This window comes from Pongo pygmaeus, chromosome 3, assembly GCF_028885625.2.
Source record: "Pongo pygmaeus isolate AG05252 chromosome 3, NHGRI_mPonPyg2-v2.0_pri, whole genome shotgun sequence".
Classification (NCBI taxonomy): domain Eukaryota; kingdom Metazoa; phylum Chordata; class Mammalia; order Primates; family Hominidae; genus Pongo; species Pongo pygmaeus.
The window spans coordinates 118,628,828-118,653,307 of record NC_072376.2 but is presented as its reverse complement, the minus strand read 5'-3'; the positions used below and the strand labels follow the sequence as shown (position 1 = coordinate 118,653,307).

The window sequence follows — 24,480 nt, the reverse complement described above, 5'->3', positions numbered from 1 at the left end:
ACCAGCTGTTGGGGACAGGTGTAAATGCACTCAGGCCAAAAGAATCTATTTAAAGAAAGAATGGAAGTTTTTATCCCATAGGAAGTCTGAACTAAAATAGGGTCTGAACTAAAACAACATAGAATGTTTATTTATGATGTAGATTTCTAAATCCTTTTGGTACATTTACTAAATCAGACTTTCTGGGGAAACTACTTCTCAGATTATTTTATTTATTTTATTTTATTTTGGAGATAGAGTCTCGCTCTGCTGCCCAGGCTGGATGCACGCATCAGATCAATCATGTAAATTTCCCATCTAGATAGATTAATCTCTGAAAAGACTACTGTCATTATTTTCACAGTAAATAAGTTGAGATGATGTGGTCTCTATTTTAAAATCACAACTGTCTAATGAGACTATAAACACCTAAATAAAACACAGTATTCTAAATACTTGGTAACAAGCCTAGAATAAAATAGCAAGTTTCTATTTTCATTTTTCTCTGTGCACCTAACAGCTCACACTTGCAAACCAATTTGTTTCAAAAGGATCTAGTTAGTTAAAAATAACATTAAAATTGTAATGAACCATAATAAAAAGTATGAGAAACATATAAACTCAGAACAAGAAAACAGCATAGGCTGTCTTTTTATGAATTAAGTAGGAAATGTTATCATTACTATATAAATGAATTCAACATCAATAGTAGCAGTGATAGCTAATATGTATTAAGTTATTACTATGTGCCAAGCACTACAGTAAAAGTTTTATAGGTACCCCTGCATCTAATTCTCACAACAGCCCAATGAGGTAGATACTATTACTATTCCTGACTTACAGATAAGAAAACAAAGGCACAGGAAAATTTAGTGATACGCCCCAAATTACAGACTGGCAATGAGCACAATACTTGTAAATTATAACTCTATTGACAAATGTGCATGTAACCTAAAAAAAAAATCTGACTTCTGACTTTGGTCACAATCACCAAGGGCCCATTTATACATTTTGGAGAGAATGATATTTTCTTTACTAGCTACCATAGGATCTAATTAAAATATAAGTCAAAAATCTTGAAAACTTTCAGAATTCACAGCACCAGATCCTAACCTGTGAGAAGTGACAATTTGCTCCTTCAAAACACTAGCATAAATTTAATTTTCAAGGAGATATCAGGCATCTTCTCAGGGTCTCTGCAGGTCTTACTGTTTACAAGAAAGCAAACTACTTTGAAGACCTTTTCACCCCTCAGCAGAAACAATCTTTTTACTTATCACTACACAGAATCAGAAAGACCATAATATTTCCATGACTAAGAACAATGTGATTGAACTAGCCACAGACTCTGTAAAATCTGTAGAAGAGAGATGAGGGGAAAAACCTCAGGACAATATGCAGCAATCAGTAAAAGAAAATAATTTTCTTCTCACTGCTTGGTACTTGGAATTGCAGCACATTCTCATGTTGCATAATAACAGCAACAATAAGGCTGGTTCTCTGATATGGCCACTCATAAGAGCACCTGATACATATTAATAACATTATGTTCTATAATCTGGCTTCTATTAACGCCTTTTCTTTTTATTTTACATAAGTCAGGTGGACACATGCCTAGGCACAATTGCTATATTTTAAATAGCCTACATTTGGCTAGTTTGACTCCATCCAGAATATGGTTCTGCTGGGTTGGAGCTGCCCTTATGCTTTAGAAAGAGCCCTGCTATCCAAAGTGGGGACTGCAGATCAGAAACATTACCTGTGTTTGTTAGAAATGCAGAGTCTCTGGTCCTACTCCAGACACACTGAGTCAGTCTTCATTTTAACGAGATCCCCTTGTAATTTGTGTACACATTAAAGACTGAGAACAGCCAGGCACAGTGCCTCACGCTTGTAATCCCAGCACTTTGGGTGGCTGAGGCAGGCGGATCGCTTGAGGCCAGAAGTTCAAGACCAGCCTGGGCAACGTGGTGAAACCCTGTCTCTATTAAAATAACCATGTGTTGCAGGGGAGCAGGAAAGGAAGGGGCTCTTCCTGACAGGTGCAGGTTGTCAGGCATTGGAACTCTACTGGGTCTGTCATGTTTACATCCAGCTCATGGCAGGTTGAATAAAAAGTTGAGTGTTGAGGACTAAGTGTGTCTACTCAGATGTGAATCCCTGTCTCTATTAAAATTACAAAAAAAAAAATTGCTGGGTGTGGTGGTGCACGCCCGTAATCCCAGCTACTGAGGAGGCTGAGGCACAATAATCACTTAGGTTGCAGTGGGCCAAGATTGTGCCACTGCACTCCAGCCTGGGTAACAGAGCAAGCCTGTGTCTCAAAAAATAAATAAATAAATAAAAATAAATAAATAATAAATAAAGATAAAGACTGAGAGATACTTTCCCTAGTAAGTCTGATTTAGTAAATATGTCATAAGGATTAGGAATCTACATCTTAAGATAAGCATCCTATGTTATTTTAGTTAATAAACATCCTATGTTATTTTAGTGAAAATGGGCTTCTGACATCACTGGGGGAAAAAAATCTGTTTCCTGGTCCAAGTGATGTTATATTCCCTCTCGTAATACAAATTTCCTAGCTAAAATTGGACATATCTATCACATTCAATTGTAAAGGAAAATCTGAAAGGTTAAAAATAGAAGTTAATAAAACCTTCAATGAATTTTTAACACTCAGTATGTCCAGAATAAAATAAACATGATTAAGAATCAGAATCCTCACTTTCCTGCTGAGAAGAGTGGGGTTCTGTTACTCTGCCCCCTCTCCGAAGGAATTAATGATATAATGAATTACTGTTATCAATGATAGTGCAGTTGAACAGTTTAAAAATTACTGCATAAAGACAACAAAAAGACAATGAAAATCGCCCAAAATATCATAAACAGGATATATTCATGGTTACTATTTTGGTCTTTTTTCTTCCAGACTTTTACATACATCCAGACATATGCAGACATGTATTTTATATCTCATTGGAGTCAAATGGCAGGTACAGCTTTGTACTTTTCAGGTAACATTTTTGTAACATGGGTATTTTCCAAAATTATTAAATATTTTCCAAAAAACATGGTTAATAGTTATATAAGATTTCATTATATATTGCTAGAACAGAAAGCATGTCCCCCTAACTTCCTTTACCTTGGGCTCTGCAGAAAGTTTTTCTGAGTTTCTTTGCTCTGGGATAGCCTCCTACCCCTCTGACACCAGAGTTTTGTCTTTGAAAAGTGGCTTTTTAACAATCCCCTGAAGCAAACCTATGTTGTCCATCCAGGCATACCACCACTTATGGCTGCTTTTCTGGCTAAGTTTGTGCAGCACCTTTCTGCCCTCCCCAACCCTCATTCCTAAATCCAAGATCAACCCATTAGTCGCAAAAACCAGGCAATGAGAGCTAACTAGTGAGGGATACTGGGTTTTGTGGAGTGTGGTCTCCATACTTCCTAGTTTAGCCCAGCCTGACCTAAAGTTGATTCCAGTAAACTCTAATCCCAAGACTCAAATAATCCCATGGTTAAAACAACTTGGGAAAAGATACAGTATATGCCTCTCTTAGAGATTTGCAATATTGTTAGCACATTAGAGTATTGAGAAGTCCTACAGTTAAGAAATCTATTTCACTTAGCTAAACCTAGGATTTCTTAAATGTATTTGACCTTAGAACTTTTTAACACATACAATTGTGTAATATTTCAGAGAAATAACGTTCTATAAAACACACTTTGAGAAGCACAAGTCTGTCTCATTAATGAAAGAACAAGAATTTTATGCTATATCAGATAACTTTAGTGTTGCTCAAATCATGCCCACCGGATTAGCCCTGTAAATACATCTTATATTTCTAGTCATATAACCTAAAAAAACCCAGGGTCCCTCAAGCTAAAATTGTTTTTAGGCTGGGTGCAGTGGTTCATGCCTAGAATCCCAGCACTTGGGGAGGCCAAGGTGGGAGGATTCCTTGAGCTCAGGAGTTGCAGACCAGCCTGGACAACATAGTAAGAACTTGTATCCACAAAAAATAAAAATAAATAGCCACCCAGCTACTTGGGAGGCTGAGGCAGGAGGATCGCTTGAGCCTGAGAGATTGAAGCTGCAGCAGCCTGGGTAACAGAGTGAGACTCTGTCTCAAAAAAATTATTTTAAAAATATGTTTAATATTTCACATCACACATAAAAAGTTGCAACCTTAATCACATAAGTTCTCCCCATCAAGGTTATTTACAGTGATAAACAAAATACAGTAATCTTTTACATTTCATAGTAACTCAGAATTCACAAACACTAGATCCCTTATCTCTGATCTTTGAAGCTACTCTATGAGAAAGGAAAGCTGGGAATATTACCTCAATTTTACAGGTAAAAAAAATTGAGGTGGAAAGCACAGTAACTCTTCCAAAGTCGCGTACCTCATAAATACTCATACTAGTCCAAAGTCACGTACCTCATAAATAGAGGTAGAAATCAAGACTAGGTTTTCTGGTTCAGTATATTCTATCTTTAGTAGTAGTTGAAACCCCTTAATTCCAAATGTTTCAATGCTATTTTCATATTTCTTTTCTACGCTTTTCACTATTTCTCAGTGCCATGCTTAAAATTTAGAAGTATATTAGACTTAGAATTTTCTAGAGAATATTTTCAATGGCTATACTAAGCTGTATCAGGATAAGAAAAAGAACCATAATCTGAATTAACTTTGTTTATTTGGGGAAGGAATATCAGAACCAACAAGTAAAATTTAGCTAGTTAAGCATATGAAGGATTACTTAGAATGAAAAAAATTAAATCCAATATAAAATTCCATTTCATTCCATTCAACAAATATTTTTGAATCTGGAGATTAAATAGCTGCCCATAAATCTCTACTTTGCCACAAAGAGAAATGATTTAGATTACAAAACATGTTAAAAGAAACCCTCCCCCCCCTCCCCGTGATCAGTATTGGGTCAGATTTGACTATTATGTATCTTTGACTTCATCATTTGTGACAGATTTGGAAAATAAAGAATGTTCAAAGGACCAGTCAAAAAGATTGCTAAGTGCATTGAAAAAAAGCATTTCTAAGAAAAGATTAATAAAATATAAATTATTGGGCCTAACGAAGAAAGAGTGAGTCATCTCCTGAAAGTGTCTTTGAGTACATGGAGTATGGGATCTGGAGACAATTAACAACTGTGTCCATTAACCCTGAGTATCTGACAATATTAAAAAGGCATAAACTGTAGTTTCATAAATTTAGGTTAAATATAAGGAAAAATGCTCCAGTGGTGGGATGAGTGTTGCAGGAAGTCAGGGACCCCAAATGGAGGGACCAGCTGGACCTGCGGCAGAGGAACATAAATTGTGAAGATTTCATGGACATTTATCAGTTCCCAAATAATACTGTTATAATTTCTTATACCTGTCTTACTTTAATCTCTTAATCCTATTATCTCCGTAAGCTGAGGATGTATGTCACCTCAGGACCACTATAATTGTGTTAACTGTACAAATCTGTTGTAAAACATGTGTGTTTGAACAATATGAAATCAGTGCATCTTGAAAAAGAACACAATAACAGCAATTTTAGGGAACAAGGGAAGACAACCATAAGGTCTGACTGCCTGCGGGGTCAGGCAAAATACATCCATATTTTTCTCCTTGCAAAGAGCCTATAAACAGACGTGCAAGTAGGAAGATATTGCTAAATTCTTTTCCTAGCAAGGAATATTAATAATTAATACCCTGGGGAAGGAATGCATTCCTGGGGGAGGTCTATAAACGGCTGCTTTGGGAGTCTGTCTTATGTCATTGAGATAATGACTGAAATACGCCCTGGTCTCTTGCAGTACCCTCAGGCTTACTAGGATTGGGAAACTCCACCCTGGTAAATTTGAGGTCAGACCAATTCTCTGCTCTCAAACCTGTTTTCTGTTGTTTAAGATGTTTATCAAGACAATACGTGCACCGCTGAACATAGACCCTTATCAGTAATTCTGCTTTTGCCCTTTGCCTTGTGATCTTTGCTGGACCCTTATCAGGAGTTTGTGATTTTGCCCTTGTCCTGTTTCCTCAGAAGCATGTGATCTTTGTTCTCCTTTTTGCCCTTTGAAGCATGTGATCTTGTGACCTGCTCCCTGTTCTTGTACCCCCTCCCCTTTTGAAATCCTTAATAAAACTTGCTGGTTTTGCAGGTCAGGTAGGCATCACGGTCCTACTGATATGTGATGTCATCCCCAGAGACCCAGCAGTAAAATTCCTCTCTTTGTACTCTTTTTCTTTATTTCTCAGCCAGCCGACACTTATGGAAAATAGAAAGAATCTACGTTAAAATATTGGGGGCGGGTTTCCCTGATAGATGAGTTATTAGAAGGGACCTCAGTCACCTTTGGAGATGCTGGATATAATTGGGAGGACTTAACAAAGACCTCCTAACGATACCACACTTAGATAATTAATGTTGGTTTAGATGAAAATTTTTAAGCCCCATATTAAAATACCAAAGTTCATTATAACTACCATATCTAACCAACTGCTTAAAGTTTAAGTAACTTTTCTGTTTTGTACCCCTTTCTTTTGGAAGTAGCAAATGGACAAAAACTGCAGTGTCAATGGTACTTTGTTTATACTTACAGGAAACATTGTTTTAAAGCATAGGAAGATATAATAATATGCCCCAGATCACAGACTGGCTATCAGCACAATACTTTTAATTATAACTCTATAGACAAATGTACACGTAACTTTAAAAAATCTGATTTCTGGTTTTGCTCACATTTGCCAAGAGCTCAATTTATACTTTCTAGAGAGAGCTACTTTTTTCTCTAATAATCATCATAGGATCCAATTAAAATATAAGTAAAAAATTTGCCTTAAATCTTGCTAACATTAAAAAATTTGTGCAAGCTAGTAAATATATGCTGTGAGACATCATCTCTGAGTTAATATTATTTTCCTTTCCTTAACATTGATATGTTCACAGTAAAAACACTGGAGGAAAATCAATATGTTTCACTACTTCAGTGTATGCTATATAGTATGTGTACCTTATTGATTTTCTAAAATCTAAAAAATGCTATATTCCACAAGTCATTTGGATAAAGGATTCTGGGCCTGTATTCCAGGGAGAGATGACTTGGGCCACGGTGGTAGCACTGGAGGTGGTGAGAAATGGTAACACTTAAATATAATTTGAAGGTAGAGCTAACAGGATTTCCTTACGTATCGGCTGTATGTATGAAAAGAGTAATTAAGGATGAATCCACATTATTAGACCTTAGCAACAGGTGATAGAGGTCCCATTACCTGGGATAAGAAAGGCTGAGAGTAGAGGATATTTAAGGGAAGAAGAGGAACAATTCCATACATGTTGAGTTTGAGATGTCTATTTTCATCCAACTGGATAGGTTAAGCAGTCAGCTGATATACAGGTCTAGAGTTTGGTGGAGAGGTCTGGGCTGAAGATGTGTTCTTGTTATAACTTTTTTCTTCCTTGATTTTCTTTTAGAATATCTTTACAGTCTTTTCTCAGGGCAACAATGCACATACATTATAAGGAAAAGCTCTCTTTCACAACCTTTTCCATTAAAAGAAAACTTTCATACCCCATAAATATATTCAGTTATTATCTGTCAATTAAAAATTAATTTAAAAATATCTTTCAATGTAAAGAAAAACACAAAGTGGAGGGCTATTTGAAGGAGACTGCCAAACAGTGGCCATAATTAACATCACCTAAAAATTTATGAAATGAGGTGAGCTAAATTCTATTCTCAGACCTGTGGAGAATAAGGACGGTTTAAGAAGTTATGCCAGAAGTGACGAAAATATTCAGTAAAGAAATGGTGTTGAACTGAAATAGTGCTAAGGTTCCTTTCTGCTTTCACAGTGAATGGACACTGGTTATTTCTCCTGAATTAAAAACTTAGAGCCCTTGCCTTATTTAGAATATATGCTATAACCACGAGACAGCAAGTCAAAAGGCATCTACAGCATTCTCACACATGCTAGACTTAATAAGCAGCTATCGCTGAAGATGAAATGAGAGTGGAATTTAATTTTTGGCAGGAGTTTCTAAAGGCAGCAATGCTATCTGTGGCATGCAACAGCCTTGGCATTTGATCAAGGCAATGCTTTCCCAGAGCATGTCTTTAAGATCACTCTCTCTTATAATGAATGCTCCCAAACATCATTGGAACTCTGTATTTCCCCAATTTTATCACACTAAATTTTACTGGTGAACTTCAATGTCATTTTTAATTCATATATGTATCGGCATAGAGAGGAATACTGGAAATAAAGAGAAACATTTTAAAAAGAGAAAGTATTTTTTTTAAAATTCTCAGAAAGATGTATTCTTTCATCATAATGAAAAAAATATTTAGCATATCATCTTACATTAAATAGCCAAATTTCCCTGTTATCCTAAGGCAGCAAAATAATATAAATACCATAATTACTTAAGCACTCATAAATTAAAAATCCCATTTTATGATCACAATGAGATGAGAATTTAAAAAGGAGAGTAATAGGGAGAAAAAGACAGTATCTGAGATGGAGAGAGGGGGTGAGGAGAAAATTACAAAAACATAAATTTCAGAAAATAGTTATGCACATATAAAATGTATATTTTGAGAGCTACCATCTAATTCCCCTAAAAATTATATTGATTATCCAAAACATACATGACTATATCAGAATTAGAGAATTTCGATCTTTCTTTAAATGGACAATTACCCAGAGGAGAAAATTTAATTGAGAGTCACATACAAGCAAAATGCAGCTCTGATATCCCCTTAATTATTTTATTTATTCTTTTTTTGAGATGGTGTCCCACTCTGTCACCTAGGCTGCAGTGCAGTGGCACAGTCACAGCTTACTGCAGCCTCAACCTCCTAGGCTCAAGCGATTGGTCCGCCTCAGCCTCCCAATTTTCCCCTTTAAAGAATAATAAATGTCAGTATTTTTTTCACCTGATAAAAAGTTATAAAGGTATTCAATATAAAAGGCACAAACTTTAGCTTCATTATAGAGGAATGAGAAAAGGAACAAAATAAACTGGTAACGTATAAAGGAGGAGACAGGAAGTGTGAATTGCAAAAGTAACTAAGAATAAGCGAAGTGACACAGGACAAACAGATAAATATGAGGAACAGATGAAAGTTATAAAATGCAAATTTTGGTCTGGTAATAAATTAACAACCTTTTCCTCCTTCAAAACCTGCTTCTCTTCCTGAATCCTCTATCTCCATTGGTGGTGCTACCCTTTACCTAGTCACCTGCTAAGAATCTGGGAGTCTTTGATCTAATCCAGCCCCAGTGTAAGTCTAACTATCAGTTTACAGCAATCCAAGGGGTAGCTGTCCAGCTTCTCTCATCTGTCCCTGACATGACCCTCCAATTTATTGGCAGTCTACTGCCTATTACACTGCTTCCTACTTCTTTTCATTTGTTGGGCTGTCCCTGTTAACTATAATATCTTCCTTTCCTCATCCACTTTGCCCCATTTCACTCAGGAAGCCCTCCCTGAATATTCCCTACCCAAAGACTGATGAGGTATCCCTTCATTCTCCTCCCATAGTGTCCTACACAGATCTCTTTCACTAACATATTATCACTGGTATCTTCTGAGTAACCATCTTTCCCAACAGACTGTGACCTTTTCTGTTTTATCTTTACATAAACCCAATAACTAATACAAGGCCTCCTTGACACTCTAAAGACATTCAAAAATGTTCACTGACTGAATGAATGAAGGGTTAGATTAAAAGTAACATAGCATGGAATACAGTTAAGTTCCCCACCTCTGAGAGTTTTCAAGTAAATCCAACTATGTCAGAATTCCCATACTGGCTAAGAGCTGTCATCTACCATATGACTTTGCGATATTCCTTCCATTGCTATATACATTCTTTCTTACTTGCCCAATTAGACTGATTCTTTATGTAGCTCTTTATAATATTTGTCAATAGGGACATACGACTTTACATAGCTAGTTCTTCTTACGAGTTTCATTCTTATTCAAGGAATGGTCTGTGGTTGAAAAGTCATTATAAAGAGCCTATTGAAAATGTGCTAACATTTATTAGACTTACTGAACACATCTCCTCTGAGTTTCTGAGGGTCTGTCTGTACCCTGTTGTCAACTGTAATCCCTCCTGGAGGTGTACCGGCAGCTGGTGCTATACTTGTCAGTCTGGGGGTTGGCCTTTCTGGGGTTGTAGGTGGTAGAGGTGTTCTGAGCTCTGTTGGCAGGGGTGGTGGTGGTGGTGGAGTAGGAATTGGTGTTGGCTTTGGTGTAGGTCTTGTTGTTGGCTTAGAAGTAGGCCTGTTGGTAATGATAGGAGGAATATATGGTGTCTTCGGAGGCCACCAAGTACTTCCAACATCAGGAATCCAATTATTATGTCCTCTGTCACCCCTTAAAATGGTACCATTTCCCTTTGGTACATGAATTGGACCTGAAGGTTCAATCATAACTTTTGGGATATCTGAAAGAGTCAAAGACTTAAATTAGTATGTAACCATTCCTCCCTAAAAAGTGAAGCATTATACTGACAGACACATAAAAACATCAAATGACAACCAGTATCATTTTTCACATTTAGAATATTACCTACTGTAAGTCATACTATTTTCCAAATAACAAATATATGTGTGTCTATATATATATATATATATAAAAACATACATACATATTCATATATTCATCCTTTGGATATATGTAACAAATATATTAGTGTGTTTCCATAATGAATATGTATTATTTGCAACATAAAAACATTTTAAATATTTGTGCAGTGGAAACAGACAACAGCCAATGAGAATTTTTAAAATGCAGAGACATTCTTAAGTTTTTTTAATATAAGAAATGCATAGTTAGAATCTTCGTTGTATCCCTATGCTACATGTATATTATAAAATTGTGTTCAGAATTGTCTAAAGACAAATACTTTTCTTATCCACACTTTATATAAATTCAATTTGCACAAATACAGTTTGAGTAAATGTTCTACATATTGTTTTATGGTCAGTTTTTCTTCTCCTTTACTGATAGATACAACTGCTTTTAAATAGACATTTTCAGAGGTTGCAAAGATCATCTGCGAAATCTTTTTCCTTGAAAATCTTCACCAAAAAGAATCAATATTTAATCTGCCTGGAATGATACACTCCAGACTGGGAATGACTACATGACTCTTTAAAAACCCTTTAATCCCCATGATTTTATGCACCATGGTTTTCAGTAAATATTTTACTGAGGAAATTTAAAAAATTATCTTCTGTTACATGAAATATACGTTAAATTATGACTTTTGGGTTTTCTTCATGTTTATCTATTACATAACCACTACTCCAAGTAAAACTTATAAAAAATTTAAAAGCAAAACAGTTCTGAATGTAGAGGAAATAAATATGGGAATGGCTTTTTTTTTTTTTTTTTTTTTTCTTTTGAGACACATCTTGCTCTCTTGCCCAAGCTGGAGTGCAGTGGCATGGTCACAGCTCACTGGGCTCACGGCAGTCTTAAGATCCCAGGCTCAAGTGATCCTAGCACCTCAGCCTCCTGAGTAGCTGGGACTACAGGTATGCGCACTGCAGCTGGCTAATTTCTAAATTTTTTTTTGTAGAGACAGGGTCTCATTATGTTGCCCAGGCTGCTCTTGAACTCCTACTCTCAAACAATCCTGCTGCTATGGCCTCCGAAAGTGCTAGGATTACAGGCATGAGCCACTGTGCCTGGCCGGGAATGATTTTTTAATAGTAGAGTTAGGAGGCATAAAACAGAGGGGAAAAAATGTAGAATATATCCAGATTATCCCACTATCAAAATCTAACGCTAATGGCAAACATGCTTTCTGATTTTAACAAAAGCAAATTCTCAGGGAGGACTCAATAATTTCTTTTTAGCTAAAAAGAAAATATTGAGAGATTTCAGTGAAGAGATTAAAATACTCTTAAGATTATGGTGTATTACTGAGTCCTCAGTTTTTACAAGTACCCGAGCAAGTGATTTTATTGTTTATGGAAATCAAAGACAAATATAACCAATTATGACAATTATACTTCTCTGATAATCTTATTCCTTATTTTCCCTAGCAATGGCCTTTGTGTAATCCTGTATTTCCTGCTAGAATTTAAAGCTGAGAGACAAGTGCTACTCACACACACAAGTCAGTCCATCACCCTGGTATCCTTCTTTACATTTGCACTTGTAGGACCCATGTATGTTATAACATCGAGCAAAGCTGCTGCACTGATACTGACCAAGTGAGCATTCGTCTATGTCTGCATCAGAAAGTAGGAAAAGAAGAGGCTTATTTAGGAGATAAATATGATGACATGAAAAATATATACAGTTTCAAAAATGATTTTTTTTTTGGCAATGTGATGATCTACATAAAATTGGCAGAAAAACAGAAGAAATAAAGTACATGTAGACTGAGAACTACCAGTGGTTAAACTGGATGTCTGTTGGTTTAACTTAATGCCAATACTCTCCCCTGCCCCTGACATTCCAGCCATCACTACAATTACGAGACCTTTCAGTGCTCTAGGAAGAAACAACACAAAGCAATGGTTGGGTTTCATTACCATGACATTGGTATTTGCCTCCAATATACATGAGATCGAAGCCTTTATGACACTTGCAGATGTAGCTCCCAAAAGTGTTGACACATTGCCTAAATCTAGGGCAGGAGGCTCTTCCTGTAGCACATTCATCAACATCTAGAAATATAAGTCAATAGCATTTTAGGAAGAGCAAGGGTACATTAAGACAGAGTGGGTTTCAAAATAAGTAACTGACTACAAACGGTTGCCTGGCATATAGTAGCTCATCATAAACGGTATCTGGCTGGTTGCCCCTACAGGCAACATAAATTCCACATATCCAAATTTCAACTCATCCTTCTAAGCCAAGTTATTATTTTCTTGCACTCTATATATTAGCACATACTGCACCTGTATCTACCAAGTTGCTTAAACTAGAAACATGAGTCATTCCTGAACTAGAAACAACCCTCTTTCTTTTAACTCTCAAATCATCAAGTCCAGTTAATTCTACTTCTAAAAATAATTATTTGAATCTGTCTACTTTTCTCTTAATCCACCACCACTACCCTATTTGAAGCCACCATCTCCTGGGTTAGACTGTTATGAAAGCCTCAAAACAGCTCCTTTTGCTGTTACTTACCCCCTCCAAAGCATATCCAACCCAACTGTCAAAATGATTCCATTAAAACATACAATCAGATCATTACTGTGCTCAAAATCTTTTAACTATTTCTACTTGCACTTTGAATTAAATCCACATTCCTCCCCTGTGTCCCTGATGGCCCTGCAACAAATCACCCTCACCTATTTCACCCATTATATCTCAAGCCACCACCCCTCATACTCACACCCTGTACTTGAGCTACATGGACCTTCTTCCTTGAAAAACCTCACACAGGCCAACCTCTCTCTCACCGCAGTGCCCTGCAATGTCTTCAGCTGCTTGGCTGTTTCTTCACATGGCTAATGATAACAGGTCTTACCTTAAGGCTAATAGACACATTCTGTTTTTCTCTCAATACCTCATGTTAACCCTTGGCATTGTCTGTAATTTTATGGGGTATTTGTTTCTTTTCTGTCTCCCCCATTAGCATGTCAGCTTTGTGGGGATCAAAATCTTGTCTGCTTAGTCCACTGCTATATATCCTAGCACTCAGCACCGTGTCTGGAGTATAGAAAGTACTCAGTAAATAACTCTAATCACCAAACACTTCCATTCATTCAAGGCTTATTACATGCTAGGTATTGTGCTAAGCTCTTTGCATCCATGACCTCATTCAATCTTCCTACCAGTTCTATGTGGTATTATTTCCATTTTAAAAATAAGAAGACCCAAGCTCAAAGCAACAAAGTCTCTTGCCTAAGGTTACATATCTAGTACATGGAAGAGCCAGGTTTAAAACCAAAGTCCAGTTTCTCAATCCTACACTGCCTTCCTAATTTACCAGAAAAAAATCTGAGGCCTGAAGAACAACACATACAATCTAGCCCTGTCTACCTATTCAGCTTCATCACTCATTGCTCACCCTTGCCACTTATATTCTAGGAATGCTGAGCTCTTCTCGTTTCCCTAAACATTGTGCTCCTCTGAACTGCAGTGCCTTTGCACGCAGGGTTCCCTCTGCCTGAGGCCTCCTCCTATTTCTCATTTTTTAAAAAACAAGGTTCCCATTATCCATTCACAGAGATGTCCTCTTCTGAGACATCTGATATCTGCTGAAGGATAGCTAATTATCTGATGTAAGTAATTGCCTTTTTTTCCCTTATTCCCATCACCTTTCACTTTCTCCCTTTATCCTACAGAGGCTGCTGACAGAGATGCTTGATTTTACAACTCACCTACACAGGTCCTCCCATCAGGAGCCAGCTGCAGGCCAGGGGAGGGGCACTGGCACCGTATCTGTCCTTTAACAACATCACAGCCATACTGACAGTTTGCCATGGAGCAGGTCAGGGCACCTGGAAAGAGAGTGACTGGCTGACTCAGACAGGTAGAAAACAAAATCTGTAACAGAAATAGCTATGTTTTTTCACTTGTCCTGAAATCAGTGACACTGAACAACAATGAAGACAAAGAGGCCTTAACTATCAAACATCTAAAGAAAGTAAAAGGGGGAAGGAAAGAAAGCATTAAAAGACAAATATAAAACTATCATACACAGATTATCTGGAAATTTTTCCAGTGGCCAAGGAAAGTGAAGAATTGAGGTATTTTTCCAGATTACTCAAGCTAAATGCTATTCTTAACCAATCATCCAAGTAACTGTCTCAACTGCCCATGAAATTTCTCTAGGGGAACAGCAGATTTCCCAGAGTTGCACAATGTTAAACATGTATTCACCTAATTCCAAAAAGTCCCATGCTATACTTATGCAATGTTAAATAAAATTAGCTAACTTTATTTTATACAACTCAGTTAAATGATAATTCAGTAAAAATAAAAATCAAGTCATTAATTGTTAGATATCATATGAATAGCTCAATTCAAGGGTCAACCTATAGAGAATTTTAGGGCATATTCCATCTTATACATCCAAATGATGGTGAAAACATGGATTTCTTCCTTATAAACATGAATTCTACTTTTCTGGTATCATATTCATTTATTTTTTATTTGAAATTGTTTTTTAGAAGTCTTAGACTATTATTAGAGTCTAAAATTCTATAAAAGCCTAAAGGCTTTTATAATGAAATACAAAAATGAAGAAAATATTTATAAATGATTTAAAATCACAAAACAGACCTGATGGATTCTGTCTGAGCAGTCCCTAAATAGTCAGTAGTGTTCTTTTTTTTTTTTTTAAACCTGGAATCGTTCTTTTATGCCCAGATAGAAGACAGTGGTAAACATGTTTTAAAAAAAAATTAGAAAACATACTTAGTTTTGTAATTCTTATTCTAAATACCATTTCCTAATCAATTTAATATTGGCACCCGTGATAGAAGAGTATTATACATTGAAAATGGTGCCTCTTATTTTAATTTTCAATTCCTCAGGCACACGTATAAACACACGCACACATCTTGTTTAGGAGAACCCCGGAGGCCATTTTTACAAAAGCAAGCTCCCAGAGCACAACAGAAACAAGCCCAAAGCACTCATAAAACAGTTAAGATTCTTGACATACTTGAGCAGGAACCATCCGGCATGAGCATATATCCGTTGAGACAGTAGCACTTGTAGCTGCCGTAAGTGTTCATGCACCTGTGCTTACAGGGCCGAGGCTTCAGGCCACACTCATTTAGATCTGAAAACAATGTGGGTTGAAGCAGAAAAATTACAAAACCTCAGCACTAATGTAAGCCATCTAAAATTCTTTTCTATTTTAAAAAATGAAAGAGAAAAATAGGCCAAGCTACAGTAACTGTCATTTACATAAGAGACAGATCCTGTTCATGCAATATTAATTTGAAGGTAGGATACACTAGGGGCAACCAGGAGTCATCATGACCTTTATGGATCTCTGTTTATAAAGGCCAGTTAGGAAAATTCTCAACAACAGGTGCCTACCTTATCATCCCTAGAAACAGCAGCATACTAACATCCTCATGGGCAGAGATGCTCTATCAGCTAACAACTGTTTGCCAATATTCTCAAAATATCTGGGTTCTTTTGCTAGATTCAGTCCTGACAATGTAACCCTATTCGTTCAATGTCTTCCTTTCTCTGTTTAAAGAACATATTACATGAGAATATTTTACTTTAAATGGATAAGGCATTGGCCTCCTTAAGGCTTGGACTTTGAGAATATTTTACTTTACAGGAAGTATACAGATTTTAAAACATTTGACTGCTTTGACCTTCCCAAAGGAAGGCTGTATAGGCTATATTTTCAGACGATAAGAATGAAATAAATTAAGAGTGATCCATATTGTAGTTTTTCTTGTTCAATCTGGTAGATTTTATATGATTTCAGATTAAAGAAGAAACTTCAGTTCCCTACTTTAGTAATGCATTCAAGTCACAAAATGAACTTTAAAAAACCCACCAACATATTTTCATTTATTCCACAGTTAAAAAAGGCATATGGAAATACTAATGGACAAAACGTAATAGACTGTCATGTATTTTAGGTTTATTGGTTTAAGTATCAGTATGAAATAAATCAACAAATTTTACATTATGAAAAGGTTTTAACCTAAATTAAACACTGCCTCAAGTGAACATAAAACTCATAATGACAAATAAACCTTGAAATAGTAATGCCCAAAATATATGCTTCATTAAAAAGAAATGTGACCACGTTTGTCTGGAACCACCAGCATAAGCACCCATTTAGCATAATTTAATTATTAATCCATGTCATTGAATAAGAAATACAGATAATATGTCTAGTTACAAAATTGTTTTCAAATCTATTTCAATCTGATCTGCCGATTTATTAGATATCTGTATATTTCATTTAACTAAATCACCAAGTTCTATTATGTTTTAAAACCTCCAAATAATTATTATATCTAAAAAAATTTTCATATCTTACTGATTTTCCAAGTAGGTCTTTTTTCTGCCCTGAATGCAACTATAAGCAGGCCCCAAGCTGGGCAAATCCCGGAAAGGTTAAATAAATAAACCAAATACTTTTGTCATCTCCTATGCTTTCTTCAATTTTCTACTTTATTGTCTCTTGACTAGTTAAGGGTTTTTAAAACAAAATCACATTCTAAAATATTTCAAAAAAAAATTTCCTCACAGAAAGTGCCATGCAGATTACAGTAAGAAAAATGTTTTCTCCCTCTGTCAATTGAAGCAAAAATCAAGGAAGAATGACCGAGAAAGAAATTTTCTACGCTTCCCATATTCTTCTACTTTGTATTTCAGTATTTACTAAAAATGAGAGGGAAACTTTTCTCATCTTCTAAGAGGAGTTAATGACTGTTCCTAATATGGTCCTGCAGAATCACACTTCTCTTTGATAAATCTTTTTGATATTATAGTAAATAGCATTTAAAACCAAATACGGTGTTAGAGAAAGGCTTTGTGTTTTAAATATTTTTCTGCACTAAACAAAAATAGAACAAAACCACAAAATAACACAGTACAATCAAAACCTATATCTCGAGAAAAGGATACTGATGGATTTTTCTTTACATGTCAGTTAAGTATCCCTAGGTTTATTTTCAAAGCATAACAGAAACTTTTGTGAGTTCCTGATGGGAATGGATTCGGTGTTTACAGTTTCAGGCAGCTCATAAACAAGGAGTATTTATGCTGATGGAAATTTCTTCAGACACTACGTCCCTGAACTAAACCTGAAGTCCAGTTGGGGCAGCTCTTCTACAATTTGGCTCCAGTCTGGGCCAATAAAGGGCCTCTTAGGATTGCTATGGTAGTATTCATAATCTGGACTGGAGCTGCTGGTGGTTTTAGAGAATGGCTTCGACCCAAATTTATCCTTCCGTTCCCATGGCAAAAGCACTTTGGGGTTAAGAATCATGAAACTGAAAGGAAAGAAAAGCCAATATGCTGTCATGAGTCCAAAAAAAAAATCTGGACTGTATGAAATAATATGTGAAAGGAAGAAAACATGCAACATTCAATGGGTAAATGTGGAAATGATGTATTGCTCTTTTACCTGTTATTAACGGGCATATAAGTATCCAAAACATGGAAAGCAATTGAGAAAGCTGTACTCTACCAGCTGCTGATGGTCTGGATGACATTCCCTGATAGCTGACTGGTGTTAATATCCCTAGTGACGGCCATCATTGTCCCATCTGTCACAAGCAGGTGTCTCCAGAAACTTCACAATGACCCTTACAAAAGCCACTTCAGATACTATAAAATAGGATTCCATAGTCATCCATGTTTATCAAAATTTGCCAAATATCAGACTTTTCCTAAAGTACAGAGCTTCAAAAGATTAAATGCATCTGGTGTCCTGGTGAGAAGCCTTTTTGTCCTCAGTTTTCTTAAGAGTTTCTTGTCTTTAATTATGTTACCTTCTTTTCTCATTGACCTAGTGCCATATTAAGTAAGTTAATATGTGCTGCTTTCTATAAATTCTGTATTCATTATCACAATCTATTGGATATCATTCAATTAAGCAAGAAATTCAAAAATAAATTACTTCCAAATTATAGTAAATACTCCTACAATAATAAGCAGAACAAAATGAAGTCATTGATCATACTGTCTCAAATAAATCTTAAAAGTTGTTAAAAGAACCTGGAAATAAAACTTTGGTGTTTTTATTTTAAATTTACTTATCTTCCTTTTTCTCTGGAGGTTTATAATATATATAAGGAAAATCTATAAAATAGGAAAATAAAAAATTTAATGAATTCTTTCATGTGCTTATCTTATACTAAAGGATAGAACTTTACAATAAACCACTTACATTCAAATGCTTCAATTATTATGTATACAGGTCTTAAAGTGCATCTACTATTGTCAGGAATACATTTCAGTAGGTTGGTGGATTCAGGAGCTTGGATGGGAGAAGGAGAGGGAGAAGGAGAGGGAGAAGGGAACTGGTCCAGAACGGAAATGCAAGCTGCATAGCATTATTATTAAACTTCAGGAAAAAAAATCAGAAATTTTATTAGCATGCAGACACTGAAAAGTAGCTTGAAAAATCTGGAAGAGATCATTGAGTAAGATAACTCACTCAATGGATTTTTTTTTTAAATAAACTTTCATTTGTTTTAACACATTTGGACTTTCTCCCCGCTTTGGTGCTTAAATCGGGCAATGTCATAGGCAAACATATGTCAATACGTCAACTACCAAAATCCTAAGTTTTAAATTATTAAGGGCCGAAGTTAATTCTTTTTCCCTAATTCCTTGTGCAGAAAATATACAAATGCATCAAATTTCTTCTCAGCAGAGACAATGATTAATAATTTCAACTATTTTAATTCAGTTATTCTAAGTTCTTAAACCTATGAATGGGTTAGAGATAAAATGTCCTAGAAGAGAAACTGTAAAATTATGCTACCACATTATTTTCCTACAAAGCTTTCCAGCATGATGAAGACATTAATATTTTTGGTGTTTCTATTCTTACGCCAACCCCACAGACAAATAGGGCAGGAATTACTGTCTCCCTGTTACTGATTGGTTAATGACTTGCTTATAATCAAATAGCAACTAAGTGCCCTCTTGGAACCACAACTTAGGCTATCTGATGTTACACAATGTATACCAAAAGAAAGTCACTAATGTATGCTTTGATTTTCAGGTAACCTAAAACTCTATACCTCAAGAGTGGGGAAGAGGACTTGATTTCTAAAATCTACTTGGCAAAAGGCATCAAACCCCCAATTTCAGTTGCTTTCGAACTCCTGAATTTGCCTACATATGAAAAAAGTTGTTTTGCTATCTGCTTTTAGAAAATATTTCAAAATTCAGAAAAGAAAAAGAAAAGCAATGATACTCGATGCATTAAAAGGACAGTGGAGCTCCATGCTTTTCAGAGCACAGAGAATCAGCACCAGGTGGCAATTCCTGCTGCTTGCTGTACATGCTCAGGGCTGAAGGCTGGACACTCCTGGGCTAGTCTTCAGAACATTTGCAAGAAGTGACATAACTGCAGGAAGCCATGCAGGTGGGAAGAGCAGACCACCTGGGACAATGCACGCTCACCCCTTGAAGGCAAACTTGTGGCTTGGTGATCCAGGGGTTGGAAAAGAGGCTGTTCACTGCCTTGGTCAAGAGGAGCTGGGATGTGCTCGTCTTCACACCAGGAAGAAGGTAATAAGAGTCAATTTTGAACTGATGTCAATTTTAGCCCTAAAAATCTTTACAAGTATATATTAAACAAGTACATACAGTTGGTAGAGTTTAAAAAGAATGCATTAGATACTTTATAAACAATAGTTTCTGGTTCTTCTGGTTTCTCTTTTCCTTTAATTTTCTTAAAAATGTATCACTGTCATCTTGTTTCCCAAGGACAACACACACATTATAAATGAACAATCCATCGTCATACAATTTTTTTAAAAACTCCAAACAAGAGATCATCATTTTAAAAAGTATTATTTAGTCATAAACAGAAGGAAGAAAACAAAAAACAAATTATACAAATATTGATTATAATCCACCTGCTCTATTTAAGGACACTGAAGTCGTAAACGACCAACTTAAGATTTTTTTTCCCTACACTCTCACGTTGTACAATAGTAGTTTAAAATACTCCAAAATTATGCACAAATGTATGATTTGCATAAAGATTTTATTTAAATAACAGCATAATAGATGGTCAATATTATCATTTAAATGTAAGAAATTATGCTTCTGGAACATACATAAGAAGCTTTATGCAAAAAAATGTTAACTGTCACCATTATTAGCTTACCAAAATATAAGATGGGTGAAACTCAAAGTAGAGAGCTGAGACTTAACAATCACGTTCTGTTTCAACACCATTATGTTATTAATAGCCAGTTAAATGTCCAAATCAAATGAACATTGGTTGTGGGAGTTGAAACCATACATCTTCCTTTTTTTTTTTTTTTTTTAAGATGGAGTCTTGCTCTGTTGCCCAGGCTGGAGTGCAGCCGCTTGATCTTGGCTCACTGCAAGCTCCGCCTCCCAGGTTCACACCATTCTCCTGCCACAGCCTCCCGAGTAGCTGGAACTACAGGCGCCTGCCACCAAGCCTGGCTAATTTTTTTTTTTTTTTTTTTTTTTTTGTATTTTTAGTAAAGATGGGGTTTCACCATGTTAGCCAGGATGGTCTTGATCTCCTGACCTCGTGATCCACCCGCCTCGGCCTTCCAAAGTGCTGGGATTACAGGCTAGAGCCACAGCGCCCGGCCGGAACCATACATCTTTCAAAACCTAAGGCTGTAGGTAACTGCCTTAATATTAGGGTTAAAGCCCTTAGATTTTTGTGCTTAGCAAAGCAGTCAACTTTCAGATGTAACTAGTCCACAAAATTAGTATCTGGTTCTGACCTAAAAGACTCCAATTCTTTCATTATGATAAAGAATTCAACATATGAAACATAAACCATGCTAAAACATTAGGAATTGACACTTATAAATATTTTCTTCTGAAATTATTACAAAGTACACTGTAAATTCCTAAGAATGTCTTTCATTTCTGAGAATATGCAATGATATATTTACATACTAAAAATCATTCCCCAATGGAAAAGTTATAAAAAGATTATTATCTATAATAACATTTTTTTTTCTGGCTAGGGGAAAAAGAGGTTTGTATTGGTACAGAAACTCAAGGAGGAGGGAAATATGCATAAATAAAAGTAAAAGTAAAGGAAGCAATGATCAAAGAATCTTGCCAGAATTCAGGTTAGAATTTCATCTGCTTTGAAAGGTAACATGTGCTTTATAGAGTATAGTATGTTAATGATCAGCCCAAGCCTGTAATTTCATAACAGTTCTAGGTGTAACAAATCCAGAAAATGACTTAATGGGGAAGATCAAACCACTAAAACCAGATCACACTAAACCTGTGGCAAGGCTACTAAATTAAACCAGTTCCAAAATGCAGCTTGCCCTGGTATTCTGGCTGTTTCCCAGGCAGCTCTACAGGCACTGGTTAAGCACTTGTTTATTCAAGCTGTTTACACCATGATGCAAATTTCCAGGGGTTATTTCTTAAAGTACATAACTCGCTACAAAATTCTCAGTGAATACTTATCATATACCAAAAGCTACTTTTAATCAAAAGCTAATTTCCAGTTCTGTAAAGTTATTTCAAATTTAATTCTTTTTGACATTTCTCTCCTGGAGGAAAAAGGAGCCTATTTGATTTCCCTTATCTATGAAGCATATTTTCTACTTTATTAAAATGTGTGGGCCTGAATGAAAACAGTTTAAGTTAATCTGCTATGTAGGCACTATCAACAGTTCTCTGTGGGATCGGTGGTGATATCCCCTTTATCATTTTTTATTGTGTCTATTTGATTCTTCTCTCTTTTTTTCTTTATTAGTCTTGCTACCGGTCTATCAATTTTGTTGATCCTTTCAAAAAACCAGCTCCTGGATTCATTAATTTTTTGAAGGGTTTTTTTGTCTCTATTTCCTTCAGTTCTGCTCTGATTTTAGTTATTTCTTGCCTTCTGCTAGCTTTTGAATGTGTTTGCTTTTGCTTTTCTAGTTCTTTTAATTGTGATGTTAGGGTGTCAATTTTACAATGATAGACTGGATTAAGAAAATGTGGCACATATACACCATGGAATACTATGCAGCCATCAAAAATGATGAGTTCATGTCCTTTGTAGGGACATGGATGAAATTGGAAATCATCATTCTCAGTAAACTATCGCAAGGATAAAAAACCAAACACCGCATGTTCTCACTCATAGATGGGAATTGAACAACGAGAACACATGGACACAGGAAGGGGAACATCACACTCTGGGGACTGTTGTGGGGTGGGGGGAGGGGGGAGGGATAGCATTAGGAGATATACCTAATGCTAAATGGCGAGTTGATGGGTGCAGCACACCAGCATGGCACATGTATACATATGTAACTAACCTGCACATTGTGCACATGTACCCTAAAACTTAAAGTATAATAATTAAAAAAAAAGAAAATTTAAAATAAAAAAAAATAAAATGTACCTTTATTTAAAAAAAAAGAAATTCTCTCTAACAACTTTTATGGGAGTCTCTAGGCAGCTCTCACACTCAACCAGGCCACACATGGCAGCTTCCCTGATCCTGACAGGGCCCTCAGTCTATGGATGCAGAGACTAAGATGCTGTACCAAGAACTGGTAGAACCCTTTCAAGTTTCCACAGTGTTCGGGACTAACAACCATTAGATGAAACGGTCATTTATTTAATATATTTAGTGTGCATTTACCATGTGCAAGTCACTTTAATAATAGTTTTCGGAACTTAGAAATCAGAGAGACAACAAAAAGGATTTCTGCTCTCAAGGAGCATAAACCTTGCCATCAGGAACCTACCACACTGCTTTTTTGTGAGGAGGGCAAAATAAGAGATGATTAGAACACCTAAGTTTATTTTAAGCTGTAGTTTTATTTTCAAAACTGGACTTGAAATTACTTTTTCAGTGTCAGCACTATTTTTGCAGGTGTAAAATCCCATTTTGCTACTAATCAAATCCTCTTCTCTTTAAGGAATATGGTTTTGGGGAACAAGACTTTAACTTGATACATTCAATTTTTTCTTTAGAGAAATAGGTATGTGTTACAGGAAAAAAAAAAGTACATGTTAAACTGGTTTTCTGAAAATAAGAGCTATCCAGTGATGAACCCTTGTTTCAATAATACTTGTAGCATGTCTTTAAAGCATGTTAAAGCTGATGCAGCTCCTGCAAAGAAATTTAAATGAATTTCTCTGCAATCTCAAAAGTGACTTATTTTAATCGTCTTCTTTGTATTTTATATCCTCACATTTGGCCAACAATATTTTACCGTGCTGACATATTAATGAAACCTCTGAGGGCTTATGTTCACCACTTTAAAAAAAAAAGTATACTGAGATTCTAAAATGAACATTGGCATCCAATAACCAGAACCTAACACACTGCTACCTGCAAACTTAGGCTGGGGAAGAAAAATCAAATGGATTTTTTTAAGGAGCAAACTGAGATAATAAGAGCACCACTTATTTAAAAAGATTATGCAGGTATGTTTGGTAAATTTCAAGTTAAAAAGAGTATTATAAGAGAGAAAACAAGCATTGGGAAAATCAGTTCTAAATCAAATAGCAGATAATACAAGAACACACTTTAGAAGAGCAGCTTCTACCATTGGGACATGTCATTTTTGCTAGTGTGGATTTCATCTGATGGTTCATGAATAATTTCATCTGATGGTTCATGAACCACCATTTTGAATATGTTTTCAAAAATCAATGTTCTGGATGATTGTAAAAACTGTGTCTTAACACAGGAACAGAAAACTGAACACCGCATGTTCTCATTCATAAGCGGGAGTTGAACGATGAGAACACATGGACACAGGGAGGGGAACTGTCGTGGGGTAGGGGTAAGGGGAGGGAGAGCATTAGGACAAATACCTAA

The 24,480-nt window shown here is 36.0% G+C and overlaps 1 protein-coding gene across 4 annotated transcripts in view; it reads right to left on the bottom strand.

Annotated features, from left to right (window-relative positions):
• NPNT (nephronectin) overlaps positions 1-24,480 on the bottom strand; it is a 79,303-nt gene that overhangs the window by 18,851 nt on the left and 35,972 nt on the right. For 2 of the 4 annotated variants that reach the window (XM_063663952.1, XM_054485902.2), the window contains 6 exons: positions 20,100-20,189; positions 15,643-15,762; positions 14,354-14,473; positions 12,554-12,688; positions 12,125-12,247; positions 10,054-10,449 (listed from right to left, as the gene is read on the bottom strand). In XM_063663952.1, the coding sequence (XP_063520022.1) occupies positions 10,054-10,449; positions 12,125-12,247; positions 12,554-12,688; positions 14,354-14,473; positions 15,643-15,762; positions 20,100-20,189 (984 nt within the window). The remainder of the gene's footprint in view (positions 1-10,053; positions 10,450-12,124; positions 12,248-12,553; positions 12,689-14,353; positions 14,474-15,642; positions 15,763-20,099; positions 20,190-24,480) is intronic. The other 2 variants (XM_054485898.2, XM_054485899.2) reach the window with 1 other exon arrangement.